The following is a 13,425-nucleotide window of genomic DNA, read 5'->3' on the forward strand; positions in this document are numbered from 1 at the left end:
GCCACATACTGGTTCACTGACTCCCCCTCCTTCTGAAGCCTTTGCTGGAATGCATAGTGCCTAGCTATGCGAGACGGAGCTAGGGCGTAATGGTTCTGCAATCTCGTCAACAGAGTCTCCCATGAAAGAGACTGGACTGATTGCGGGGCAGCCGAAGCCCTGGCTGTTCCGAACATCTTGCTCCCACAAGCATTCAGGAAATGAGCCCTCTTTCCCTCATTAGGCAAATTAGCCAAGTGGTTTGCCTCAAGGAAACATTCGAAATGGTCAATGTAAGCCTCCCAGGACTCTAACCCTAGCGCAAACGGTGCGAAATTGTTCAAAGTTGCCATTCTGAGGGAGACACGTTCTGAGGAGATTGCCTCAGCGATTAGCTGGAAGCCTTGTATTAACAATAAAGTCTACCTTACGTGACACAGCTCTTCCTACACCTCAGGGTATCCCACTTTCGTTGCCAGTATTATATTCAATGGGGTGTCAATGACTGAGGCAAGGCAGAACTCGGCTAACAAGGCTTTATTAAACAGCTAACGCAACAACAACTCCAGAACCCAAGATTAAGAACAGTTCCCACTTGATAGCAATTTTTATGCAGGCAATTCTGCGGTTAGCCAATCAGAGAACGTGACTTTCTTGCTCTGGCACATGCGGCGCGTCTTGACCAATGGCGAGCCTCGGTGATGAAGCCACGTCTCTGAGGCTAAGACATAACACTATCGAAGGTGGCAAAATCAGTCTGAGTTATGGGTCACATTTTGGTTCCTTGCTTTTGGCCCTGTAGGAATAAATTTGTGTGTGTCTAAAGACACCTGGTTACCAATGTTCCTCAAGCGTGGCCATTTTAAGATATGTGAACTTCAACTCCTAGAATTCCTCAGCCAGCATGGCTGGCTTTGGCATTCTAGGAATTGCAGTCCACCTGGACCCCAGATCAGGCTTATATTCCATGGTCTTGTGACTTGACATTTCTGCAATGGATAATGTAAGAGTTAACTTCCCTACATTTTAAATCTGATTGTGTCTAGGGAATTCTACCTGAATTCTTCATTTTGCCTACCTAATTAGTGTAGACACAAATCAAAAGGTAGCTAAATTGAACTAATCCTAAACCACCCCTAGTTGATGTGTTCTGCATATTTTCCCCTCTTTGAAGAAGGAACTAAACAATCACGACCATGTATTTCATAGAACATGATTCCCACAGTTGTTGCCCATCTACCTAACAAGGAAGACATTTTGCTGGTCCTCTACTCCTGCAAAGGCTCATGGGATGCTAGGAGAGAGTGGGAGGGGAACTTTGCATTTCCAAAATAACGACTTTGAAAGGCACTGGGTTTCATTAAGGGCAGAAATTGTTCAAAATGTGTACTTTAAGAAATATTTCCTAATTTAGTACACAGGAAGTAAAATATGGGTTTCCACACAATTCAAGAAAACCTTAAATGCAGCAGTTTGATGTAAATCGTGCAGAGCCCAGGAAGATGTCAACAGAAAATTGAATCACACCCCTGAGAGCTTATGGGAACACCTTGTTAAATTCACTTTAACTTCCTTCTTTTCAAAACAGCAGTTCTGAAATATATTGGTACAGAAGATCAAGAGGTTTCTAAATACTCTTGCAACTATCGTCCGTTATCTCTTTCCCAATCCCTCGGATCTGCCTCTGATTGGAAGAAGAAAAAGGAGGCAGGTTGCTCTTATCCATCAAGAAAGAAGCCATTAAATGTGAAAGCCATTTTGCTTTCAATCTGGATCAAGAGAGAGCATTTAAAGCAGCGGACTCCAACATTTTGGACACCAGGGTCTGGTTCTGTGGAGAAAGATTTTTCCACGGTTTGGAGGAAATGGCATGGTTTTGCATGCTGCCTACCATCCCATGGGTGGGGCTTTGTGTCGGGGTTCCAAATAGCATCCAAAAGTAATTCAGAGTCCAAGGCAAAGTATTGCTCAAAGTTCCAATTTATTAAGAGAGGCATGTTGGCACATCTGGGAAAACCCCAATCTGAAAGCTTCCTGGTTTTCCCCACCCAGTTGAAAGTTCAAGAACTTGCCCCCATACCCACAAGTCCCTCACATGGTCCAAACTTTCACTGCCACAAAGACAGATTCCTCCCATCCAGTTCTGTTCAGTTGCAGAGATGCAAAGACAAAGGGTGACCTTGGCTTTCTAGAAAGAATTTTGTTATGGCTGGTTCCATACAATCCCCCCTTCCATTTTCCCACAATAGAAAATGCATAGTAAAATAATAGGGAGCGTGGCAGGCCAAAGATCCAAAAGAAATGATGGCTGCATGGTCCAGGGGTTGGGGACCTCCTGATTAGAGGAAAGTGTCCTTGTGCAAAGAATAATCGAAGGCATGGACTCTGCTTTTAAAAAACACAGCTTCTCTTGAGGCTATCAGAAACAATGATGTGGCTGAGGCAAGCTAGAGAAACAAAAACTTGGAAAGAGCTGGCGTTCCCTGCAAAGAAGTGGGTCTCCATGATTGAAAACCAGGGTCTTTTGAATTCTCAAAACAAATTCCAGCTCTTGTGCGGTTAGGTTTTGCCCAAGCTGGGTAGGTTGGAGATGGTGTGTAGTCACAGAGAGACTAACAGTTAAACTGGAGAAGTCAGTCTCGGCTGACCTCAACATACCAAGTTCTGGTCCTTTGAGATATATTTGCAAGCACAGAGGCTCTGATGGGGATTGAACAGGTCTAGAAAGCCTACCTCATGAACCCAGGTGCTCCAAAGCACCCACTTGCCTTGGGAGATGAAGATCCACCCAGTCCCTATGTGATTACAGGTAGTCCTTGACTTACAATCACAATTGAAGCCGGAATTATGATCATAAGTCATTGCAGTCATAAGTAGAAGCACCCTAATGACTGGAAGTAATCTTCTGGCTTGTATCATGATTATTAAGAGAACACCACAGTTGTTAAGTGAATGTCACAGTCATTAAGGGAAGGCATTCCCTTGAGTGGGTGTTTTTGCTGAAAACATCGCCAGTCAGTCACATGACCATGGAATGCCATGACTGGTTATAAAGATGTCTGTCCAATATGCAGTCATGTGACCGGGGGGGCAGTGTGACCATTTAAATGGCCAGGAGTGCTGTAGGGCCACAGTTATGACTTTAGCTGTCAACAACCATTCATTAAGCAAGGGCTATCCGTACCCTGACTGTATGTGATGCGTGACAACCTGAACCACAAATTACCACTACTATCTAGCGGTTCTGAAAACCCCATCTTTGTGAGTAGTTTATGATTCAGAAAGTTGTATAAATCATGGAAATCAACTTAGCAAACCACAGCTAAATTAATTGTTGTGAAAACTTATTACAATATGTGTAAATACACTATATTAGGCAAGCGTAGCCACTGTTGGACTGTAAATGGGGAACACAGAGCAATTTCATAAGAAAGAAAAAAGACACACAGTCACTCAGTAATGACTATGGCAAAATTATTCTCTTTGCCTTCAAGTCGACCAGAAGGATGGGCACTGCATATAAGTTTAATGATCTGAAATCTAAAATCTTCTCTTGGAGTCAGGAATTTGCAGGCACCCAAGAGACAAAATTGAATGCAGCAAGGCGTGCTCTCCTGCATTTCTGCTATGCCATAAGCGGCATGCTTTGAATTCCTGCAGAAGTATTCCCCGACTTCAATTCCAAAGTGGGAGCATTCCTGGATAACTTTCCTCTGTGTCATTTTATTACCCGGTGATTTGTTGAAACCATTTTCGCGGGCAAAAAACTGCCACCATACTTATGTTTGTTTGTTTTTAAATATAAATTTATTTGAATTTTAAATTAGTTAATTCTACTTCGTTTCTAGTCCTCTCGCCTCCCAATCCCTCCCATTCGTTTCCTAGAGATCTAGAGGTCCTGCCTCTCCATTTCTGAGCCCTGTTTGACTGGCTGTATTCTTCCTATTCCAGGCAAGACGGGAATCCCAGCTTCCAAGTTGCATCCAGACCCAGAATCCCCTTCTGCTTTAGGAAGCAGCTGAAGTTGAAGGAGCTTGGTCAGTGGGAGCAGCTGCTCCTGCTGCATTTGCATCCATTTGGGGTGCACGCTTGCGTTTAAAGAATCCAAGCTGGAGAGATGATAGGGGTGGGGATAGGGAAGAGAGAGAAACAGATTTAAGTGAAGGAGAAATTGTAATGCAACCCTCTTACTACCTATAAAGCCCTTCATGGTAGTGGATCTGCGTACTTGGGAGACCGCCTCCTGCCAATCACCTCCTCTCGACCCATAAGATCCCACAGATTGGGCCTCCTCCGAGTGCCATCTGCCAGCCAGTGCCGGCTGGCAACTACACGGAGGAGAGCCTTTTCTGTAGCAGCTCCGACCCTCTGGAACGATCTCCCCGTGGAGATTCGTACCCTCACCACCCTTCAGACCTTCCGCACAGCCCTCAAGATCTGGCTATCCCGCCAGGCCTGGGGGTAAAGACCAAAATTTGCCCCCGCCCGAATGTTGAATGAATGTTGTTTGATTTTAACTATATACTGTGTTTTTATGTCATTGTATGTCTTCCCCTCCCATAAGTTGTTAGCCGCCCTGAGTCCCCTCAGGGAAAAGGGCGGCATATAAATAAACGCAACTGAACTGAACAGTACTAAAATAACAGACCAGTAATATCAGTATCTTCCAATCTCTTTTCTAAAATGTGAAAGTAGCTGCAAAGAGTACTTAGCAGTTTCTTGCCTCTGTTTTATTTTAGGTCCTGAAAAAATCCAGAGCATACAATTTAGTATGCTAACGCAGTGTTTTTTTTATTTTGGGAAATTTAAGATGTATGGACTTCAACTCCCAGAATTCCCCAGCCTTCCAAGCATATCTAGCAGATCAGACACAACTGAAGAATCAAAGTGCACAGGACAGATGAAGTTAACTTGGCTGGGGAATTCTGGGAGTTGAAGTCCACATATTTTAAAGTTGCCAAGGTTGAGAAACACTCTGCTAATGTATATGAATGTACAGGTAGTCCTCGATTTATAACCATAATTGATCCTGGCAATTACAGGTGTGTAAGTTGTGACAGTCATAAAGCAGGTCATCACATGACTGGACCCCATATTACAACCTTTTTATGGTGGTTGTTCATTGGGGGCTGGTTTAAAGCCATAAATAAATCGTAGTCATGTGACCACAGGGCTCTGCACTTGGCTATAAAGGTGGGCCAGTTGCCAAGCACCCAAAATACAGTTACATAACACTGGAAGGGGTGACATCAGAACCTCAAAATTCAGGTCATAATTAGATTTCGACTCTGTTATAATTTCAAATGGGCACTAGGTCGTAAGTTCTTTTTTGGTTCTTCCTGCCAGACCATATTCTGAGCTACAAGAGGCTGAGATTTTATGGCATAGAATGTGAATTGTCAAAAAATATCCCAGGGAATAATAATACTGTCATATCTTACAGCATAGGGAGAATGCAGCCTGAATACATACTTTATTTCTATCTGAAGTTCCTGCTAAAAAAATCTGCTGCCCTATTTTGCAATCAGACGGAGGGAAAACCTCCACTAAAACCGATCTGGGTTCTGCGGTTGATTTAAAGTAAAGATGGGAATAATGTCCTGTAAGCCCAGATCCTAGCAAGACCCACATCAAACTGATTGACAGCACAAACTACCAGCACAAACCTTATACAAGACAGCCACTATAATGGCTAAAAGCACGATGCCTCCAATGGTGCTGCCAATGATGATGGGGACAGGATTGAACGGAGAAATTAACTCAATTTCTGTAGTGATCTGAAAAGGAAAGTGATAGCAAGCTTAAGCCTGTTCCCACAACAGGTTTCAATTCTAGGAATTGGTTTACCCCAAAACCTCCTTGCTAGATTCAACTGCAAAACAACCAATGAGACAGCGTAAGAGACTAGGAGAAATTAGCCTTTGTTGCACACTCATTTTGTTATTTATTCCTCTTTGGTGTAAACATTGTTATACAATATGCTAAAAAAGGGGGAAGAACAGTACGCAAAGGAATTGTTGGATGTTTGCTGAACTTTGTTGTTTTCTTGTATTCATTTCATTACTCATCTAGGTAATGTCATCTGTACTAGAGGGCAGTGGGATTGTTCTAATAATGATAATATTACTTAGTTCAGTAATGAAACTAATGAAAACAACCAAGTTCAGAGAGCTCCTAGGACCCCCACAGTTCAACCCTATTTACAAATATCCCCTTCTATTGGTAAGAAAATGAAAGATGGATGAATCGAGTTGGCATAATATCACTCAGCACAACTCTCCATAACTCACTATCCTTGTCCCCCGTCTCTGAACCGCTTAATGTGTTCTTTAAGCCAGGGTACCCCAACTTTTCTGACTTTGGAATTGGGGAGGGGGAAAGAATTGTTCTGGGTAAGTGGTGAGCAAGTGTGCATGCGCAGTTCCATTTGCACGAGTGGCGAGCAAGGGTGCCCATTATTTGCGTACACACTCACATAAGTGGGGATGCACATGCTTCCCACCACTTCGGCGGCCCAGTTCCGAAAGGCTCAGGGCCTGGTAGTAGGCCGCAGCCTAAGAATTTGAGACCCCCTGCTTTAAACTTTTTGACTCTTTCGTTAGATTCGACCAACCATAACCTTCTCAGTCTTCCCTTTCTTCTCAATCATTCATTCTTCCTTCGTATGTTTCATGCTTCAATCTTCCTTCATTTTCTCTCCATGACCGAATTACCTCAATATATTTTTGTACCAGTCCCTTGGTTTTGCATTCAAATCACCTTCACTCAGTTCACATTCATTCTTGACTCTCTTTTGTCATTCTCCCAAGTTCAACTTATTACTGCATTTCTCCTGACAAACCCAGCCCTCATTTCCACATTACAAAATCGGCAGCTGCATGGGTTTTTTTTTTTGGTTTTTTTTACTAGCAGCCCCTTCTGTTCCTTTCAATAAAGATCCACTCATCATGACAGACTACATATGGTGGCGGGAAGCCAAGCCCATTAGCTTCCCATCTGGTTCTTCTCTATTGCTTCCTCCTCTCTCCCATTCCCTGTGTTTCAAGTCTATAACAACAAATCCTCTCTGGGCACCTGATATAAAGGTTTTGCCCTTAGCATCTTGAAGATGCTACCAACTTCCATGACTCAGTTGCAGCATAGACTAAGAGAGCTTTCCAAAGAACTTGAGGGCAGGATAGGAGCAATGAGTGGAAACTTATTAAAGAGAGATCTAATCTGGAACTAAGAAAAAACTTCCTGACAATAAGAACAATTAATCAATGGAACAGCCTGCTTTATGGAGTTTTGGGTGCACCGTTGCTGGACGTCTTCAAAAAAAGATTGGACAGACCTCCAAAGTCCCTTCCATAGTCAAAGAATTATAGGGATGCTATAATTCTATGACTCCTTCCTTGCATTTCCACTGCTCAACCATTAACTCTTTAATTAACCAATCCTAGCTGAATTACCTGGCTGAAATCCTCTGCTTCATTGAGGAAAAATCTGGTCTCATCCACCCTTATGGATGCTTCGCTGCCAACATGGAAGGTTTCTGACATCAGCTTTAGAAGTGATAAGCAAATGAAAAAGATCAATATAGTTTAGTCAATGAAAGGTCAATGAAAGAGGTCAATGTAACATTGGTCTTGGAGGTGGGGCGAGGGTACTCCTGAGCATATGCAGAGCGACTGGCTTAGACTTAGGCAATCTTTCCCTGGAAGCCTCCCACCCCTCCAATATTTCCTAACAATCGATCTAATAACCAGTTTGGACTAGAAGACCTCCGTGGTCCCATCCACCCTACAATTTTGTATTTTTATATTTCTCTCCTCCTTCTCTTTTGTTTAGCTCACCAATCAGGACTAAAAAAAGAGAGTTCCTTTTTCTTATTTTCCACATATGAATCCCAAATCAAACATCAAAAGTGGGTCTGATAGCTGTTGTAAGCTCTTTCCTTTATAGGAATTATTCATGAATAGAAAATTCTTTAAAATGCTTTCTTTGTCCAAGGTATTTAATACAGAACAATGTAATGACCCTGTTATCAGACAGAGGTGCCACTTACTTTGGAAGATTTATCTTCTCTGTAAAAATCTCCAGAAAAATTGAACCTGATCGATTCTCCCTTAGCAAGAGTGTTGATAAAGCAGTAAATTTTGGGGCAAGCAACAGCCCCCTCACAGCCTCTCTGTCAAAAAAAGGGAAGAGAATTGGTATTGCACGTTCAATCCGTCACAGAAGTAAAAGCTTAGTCTCCCAGGTTTTCAGACTTATGCTGGAGGCCTTCCTTAGGGAACTTTCCTCTATCAAAATGTGTGTTTTGGACTATTTTATGCAAAGTATTTATGTGATGCATGGTTGTGTGTGGCTTCGGCTCCTAAGTATCTGATAAGCTGTTGGTAAATCACTCCTGTTGACTGACAAGGGACCAGAATCCTAGGCTTCAATCATTTCCCTGACTATTTTTGTACCTGCTCAGCCAACAATCTTAGTAGCTGTAAAATTGATTGTATGTTTTTGTTCATTGCGTACCCACAACCAAGCATGACATAAATACTACGCATAGAATAGCCATAGCACACATTCTGAAAGAGAGAAGTTCCCTGAGGATGGCCTCCAATCTGAGTCCAAAAGCTTGGAAGACTAGCACTCAGGTCTATTGACCGATCCCGATTGGATCCTGCAATATTATCCTGGGACATGTATATTTGCCTTCATTCATAAGAATTCGTATTGCTGCTTGCATCTGAGACAAAAATGCATATTGGCTTCCATTGAGGCATTTCTTCTCATTAAAAAAAATACCAACCTAAATGAAGGTGTATACAGGTAGTCCTTGACTTACAGCCATTCATTTAGTGGCTGTTCAAAATTAAAACTGCACTGAAAAGATGACTTACAATCAGTCCTCACATTTATGACAGGCACACATCTCTACAGACGTGTGATCAAAATTCGGATGCCTGGCAAACCAACATATATTTATAGTGGTTGCAACGTCCTGAGGTCACTTGGTCTCCATTTGCATCCTTTCCAGATGGAAAGGACCACCTGTATGCACTTAACAACCATTGTTAAATGGGTCACAGAATTGGACTTGACTTGCTCAAAAACCATCTTGCTTTGCCGTGGAAATTCTGCTTTCCAGTTGTGGTCGTAAGTCAAGGTCTTCTATACTAAATTCTTACCTTGATGCGTTTTGTGACATTCTTCTTGCTGATTCCTGTTCTGAGGGTAAACAATGGTGTGCAGGAGAAGTGATTTTTCTAGAGTTGGGGGAAAGAAAAGTCATTTTGCACAAGTGGAACTTACAAGAAATGTACCAAGCGATGCTATGAAATAAACAGGAGTATCACTAAACATTCATGTGAACATGTTAATGGCCATTTCAAGGTCAATCTTATCTGGAAAAACAATAAATAGTTCAATGATTAGCCCTTCTTTCTTGTATGCTGGGAAAAGTAAGTTCAAATGACTCTTACTCCACCTAAATTGAATTTGCTAATAAATATGTGCTATGGTTTATTTCCAAAAATCTACATATTTGCCCATTATCCTTTTGACAATAACCCTAGCTTATAAAATTCATCCCTATTCTTTCTGGATAAAGGTAGTCCTCAATTTTCAACAGTTCATTTACGTTGGAAGCTACAACGGCACTGAAAATGTTACTTACGACCGGTTTTCACACTTATAACCGTTGCAGTGTCACCAGGGTCACATGATCAAAATTCATATGCTTGACGACTGACTCATATTTATGACCTGACAAGCAAAGTCAATGGGGAAGCCAGCTTCATTTAACAACCTTGTTACCAACTTCACAACTGCAGCGATAGGTTGTAAAATGGGACAAAACAAACACTTAGCAATGGAGATTTTGGATTCAGTTATGGTTGTAAGTTGAGAACTACCTGTATTAGAAAAGTGACAGTTACCAATGTTTATGATTTTGACCAGGCCTGACTTATGTCCCTCCAATAACAACCAACCGGCTCTTCTGTCCCATCTGAGCTTCCTACTCATTGAAAAGCCCTTTCAAAGTATTTCTGCAAGTGTGGGCTTCCCCAAACTGGATGACACCATTCTCATTCAAGTGTTGTTTTAATCACACAAAAACAGACATGCATGGAATAATTTTGCTACAGGTATTATATAATACAGGTAGGGCTCAACTTTCAACCACAGCTGGAACTAGAATTTCTAGTGCTAAGCCAGGTTGTTTTTAAATGAGTCACACCTAATTTTACAATCTTTTCTGCCACGGTTGTTAAGTGAATGTCATTGTCATTAAGCAAATCTGGCTTCCCCTATTCACTCTGCTTGTCAGAAGCCACCTGAGAAGATTGAAAATGGTGATCACATGACCCAGGACGCAGCAAACACCCTAAGTACCTATCAATTGACAATTTTGATCCCATGACTGTGAGGAGCCTTCACCTGTTATAAATGTGAGCATTGGTTGTAAGCTGTGGTGGGATTCAGGCAGTTCAGGCCAGTTTGGCCAAACCGGTTGTTAAATTGCTGGCTGGCTCCACCCCTTCCTGCCCCACCCCTTCAGGAGACCCCACACCCTTTTTGGTCCCAGGAGGCTGCAGGGAGGACTACTAGACCCAAAATGGAGCACGAGGGGGGGTGTCCAGCTTCCCCCTCCCCCCGTGGCCCGCTTTTTTCTCCCAGGGGTTGCAGAAGATTGAGCGCTGCCTGTCACACCCCTGGCCACACCCACCATGGCCACGCCCACCCAGCCAGTCATAAGGGCAGAGAACTGGTTATTAAATTATTTGAATCCCACCACTGGTTGTAAGTCACTTTTTCAGAGCCTTTTTGATTTTAAATAGTTACTAAACAAATGGCTGCAGAGGACTGTCTATATACTTCCAATACTAAATCTTTCCTCCAAGTTTACAGTCTTCCTCCAAACAAGCATTATTCAAATGTTCTCTCTTGCAGGCACTCTAATCAACTAGCGTTGGTGGTTCTTCTTACCTCCTCACTGTAGTAGGATGGTGTTATATTCCAAAAAAAACCATGTTTTGTCTTCAAAGGAAGCTCAAACGTTACATTGATTGCAGTGGCGTTTGAGTCCAAATTCCTCACCTGCCAGAGCATAAAAAGAAATTAAATAAATTTGGAAGAAATGGAATCAGGTAGAGACGAAGATGTTGGCAGAATGAATGTGTCAAGAAATCAAAAAGGCCTGGGACTATACCATGTGTAACCAAAAATTGTAGAGTCAACATTGCACCATTAGTCCTGATAGATTTCAATATGCTTGAGGGATTGCTTCATATAGCTATTCAAGGTTTTATTTTAATTACTTTTTTTTCCACAAAGAGAGAAATTTTCTATCCACCCACCCCAAAAAAGACCTCTCATAAGGACCACAGAGAGCAGGGGTGTCAAATTCAAGGTCTGGGGACTGGATGTGACCCGCGGGGTGTTTAGATCTGGCCTACAGGGCTGCCCTGGAAACAGCAAAGGACCAGCCCACGGTGCCTCTTCCAGCAAAAATGGAGCTCGTGAGGGCCGCATGTGGGCCTCCAGAGTTCCATTTTTGCTAGCAGAGGGTTGCGCGGGGACGTCCCAGCCAAAAAGGGAGCTTGCAAGGGCCCCATGTGTGCCCCCCACCCAGCTCAGTTTTTGCTAGAAGAGGATTGCAGGCCATCCCAGCCAAAAATGGAGCTCGGGAGCCCGTTTTTGCTGGCAGAGTGCTCGGTCCACCACAGATGCCCCCAATATGAGTGAAATCATGCTGGGCACCATGCCCACCTTGGCTCCCCAAAGTCAAACACAACCCTGATGCAGCCCTCAATGAAATCGAGTTTGACACCCCTGCCAAAGAGGGAATTATTGTAGGTAACTATGCAAAGAAAGATAGATAACTGGAATATTGATGGGTTGAGTGCAGGAGTACATGCAGATTTATTTATTCACTTTTTAAACTGCATTTGTGAGCCACTCTAGTCACATTGCTCTGAGTGGTGAACAATAAAGCAGAAACATGGTGGAAAAATGAGATCACAAAACTATATACAAATACATGCAGGTAATACTTGAGTTGCAACTGTAATGGAGGTTGCCTATTAACGGCGTAATTCCTAATGGTTCATAAAACAGTTGGTCACATGACTGACCCAATTTTATGACCTTTTTGTGACAGTCATTAAGCAAATATAGTGGTTATAAAGCGAACATCACAGCCAAGGGAATACTGGAGTTGTTAAGCAAACCCGTTGTTCACTATGAAGCGGATTTGCCAAAAACTAGAAGAAAGTGCCAGTTTTCGGCAAAACCAGCATAAAACATGGTCATGTGATTACAGAATACGGCAAACCGCTGTAAATAACGGCGTGTCAGCAAATGCCTGAAGTGAGGTCACATGACCATGGGTTGGGAGGTGGCCGACCAGCAGAACTTCGGATCCGGATCTTAAGTTCTCCTCTTCGAAGTTGGTCGTAACTTCAGTGGTCACTAAACACCTGGTCATAAATCAAAGGCTACCTCAACCTATGCAGATGAATGCCCACAATCAAATGGACCTAAATGCATCAAAACAAGAAGTTTTAACACTCTTTTGGAATGTGAGGACACAATTTTTTGAAGCCTATTCCATAATATGGGACCACCACAAAGAAAGGCCTCTGGTTTCATCCAGGTCCCTCAGACTTCATGAGCATTATGGGCTCTCAGCAGGCCTGCTTGAGAAGACCAGAGCAGACGGATGGAATCAGTTTGGACAAGAAGGATATGGATTTAATTAATTGTTAACCAACAAGGGAAAAAAGACAAATCCATTACCTCATAGCTATGTGTAAGTACTTTCTTCACTGGATCCTGAGTAGAGAAATTGAGATATGCAGTTGATTTAAGCCTAGAAAAGAAAGGAGAGGCCTCCATTGGGATCATGAAAGAGGCAGAGTCTCACTTCTTCCCTCAACAACAACCCTGTGAAGTAGGCTGAGCTGAGAGAAAACGACTGGGCCCAAGCCACAGTAGGCTGTTATAATATGAAGTCCCTGTTGATAATCCAGAACTACTCTGGTTTGCAATAGTGGTGAATATCTGTAGCTCAGGTGTAGGATGAGGTTGAAGGTTCATTCTCCGTGGGACAAATACCTTGTCAATTAAAAACCAGGATCCATGAACACCAGCTGGCAGTCAATCGCCACGATCCCAAACCCTTAATCTCCACCCACACCGACATCAAACAGCACCAGTTTAATTGGAGCAACACAAAAATCATCGGCCACACTACCACCAACCACACTAGTGAGTTCATTGAAGCCTGACACCCCACAAGCAATTCCTTCAATAGACACATCAACCTACAAAGCCTACGAACCCCTCAGAATCCAAATCAACCACACAGCCAACTAGGGACAGCACCGACCCTCAACCAAACCACGCAAACTCACCTCCCGCCAGCAGTTCACTTCCCAATGACCCTGATATAATCTCCTT

The 13,425-nt window shown here is 42.8% G+C and overlaps 1 protein-coding gene across 1 annotated transcript in view; it reads right to left on the reverse strand.

The window, feature by feature from the left end:
• Positions 1-3,810: 3,810 nt before the first annotated feature.
• LOC106557294 (integrin alpha-X) overlaps positions 3,811-13,425 on the reverse strand; it is a 52,634-nt gene continuing 43,019 nt past the window's right edge. Inside the window, 7 exon segments of the mRNA XM_087714681.1 lie at positions 3,811-4,088; positions 5,646-5,756; positions 7,431-7,523; positions 8,027-8,149; positions 9,150-9,227; positions 10,951-11,061; positions 12,763-12,835. Coding sequence (XP_087570807.1) covers positions 3,987-4,088; positions 5,646-5,756; positions 7,431-7,523; positions 8,027-8,149; positions 9,150-9,227; positions 10,951-11,061; positions 12,763-12,835 — 691 coding nt within the window. The 3' untranslated portion in view covers positions 3,811-3,986.

The sequence above is a fragment of the Thamnophis sirtalis genome, unplaced genomic scaffold, assembly GCF_051295495.1.
Source record: "Thamnophis sirtalis isolate CommonGarterSnake01/CBP01778 unplaced genomic scaffold, rThaSir2_p1.2 scaffold_4, whole genome shotgun sequence".
In the NCBI taxonomy this organism is placed as follows: domain Eukaryota; kingdom Metazoa; phylum Chordata; class Lepidosauria; order Squamata; family Natricidae; genus Thamnophis; species Thamnophis sirtalis.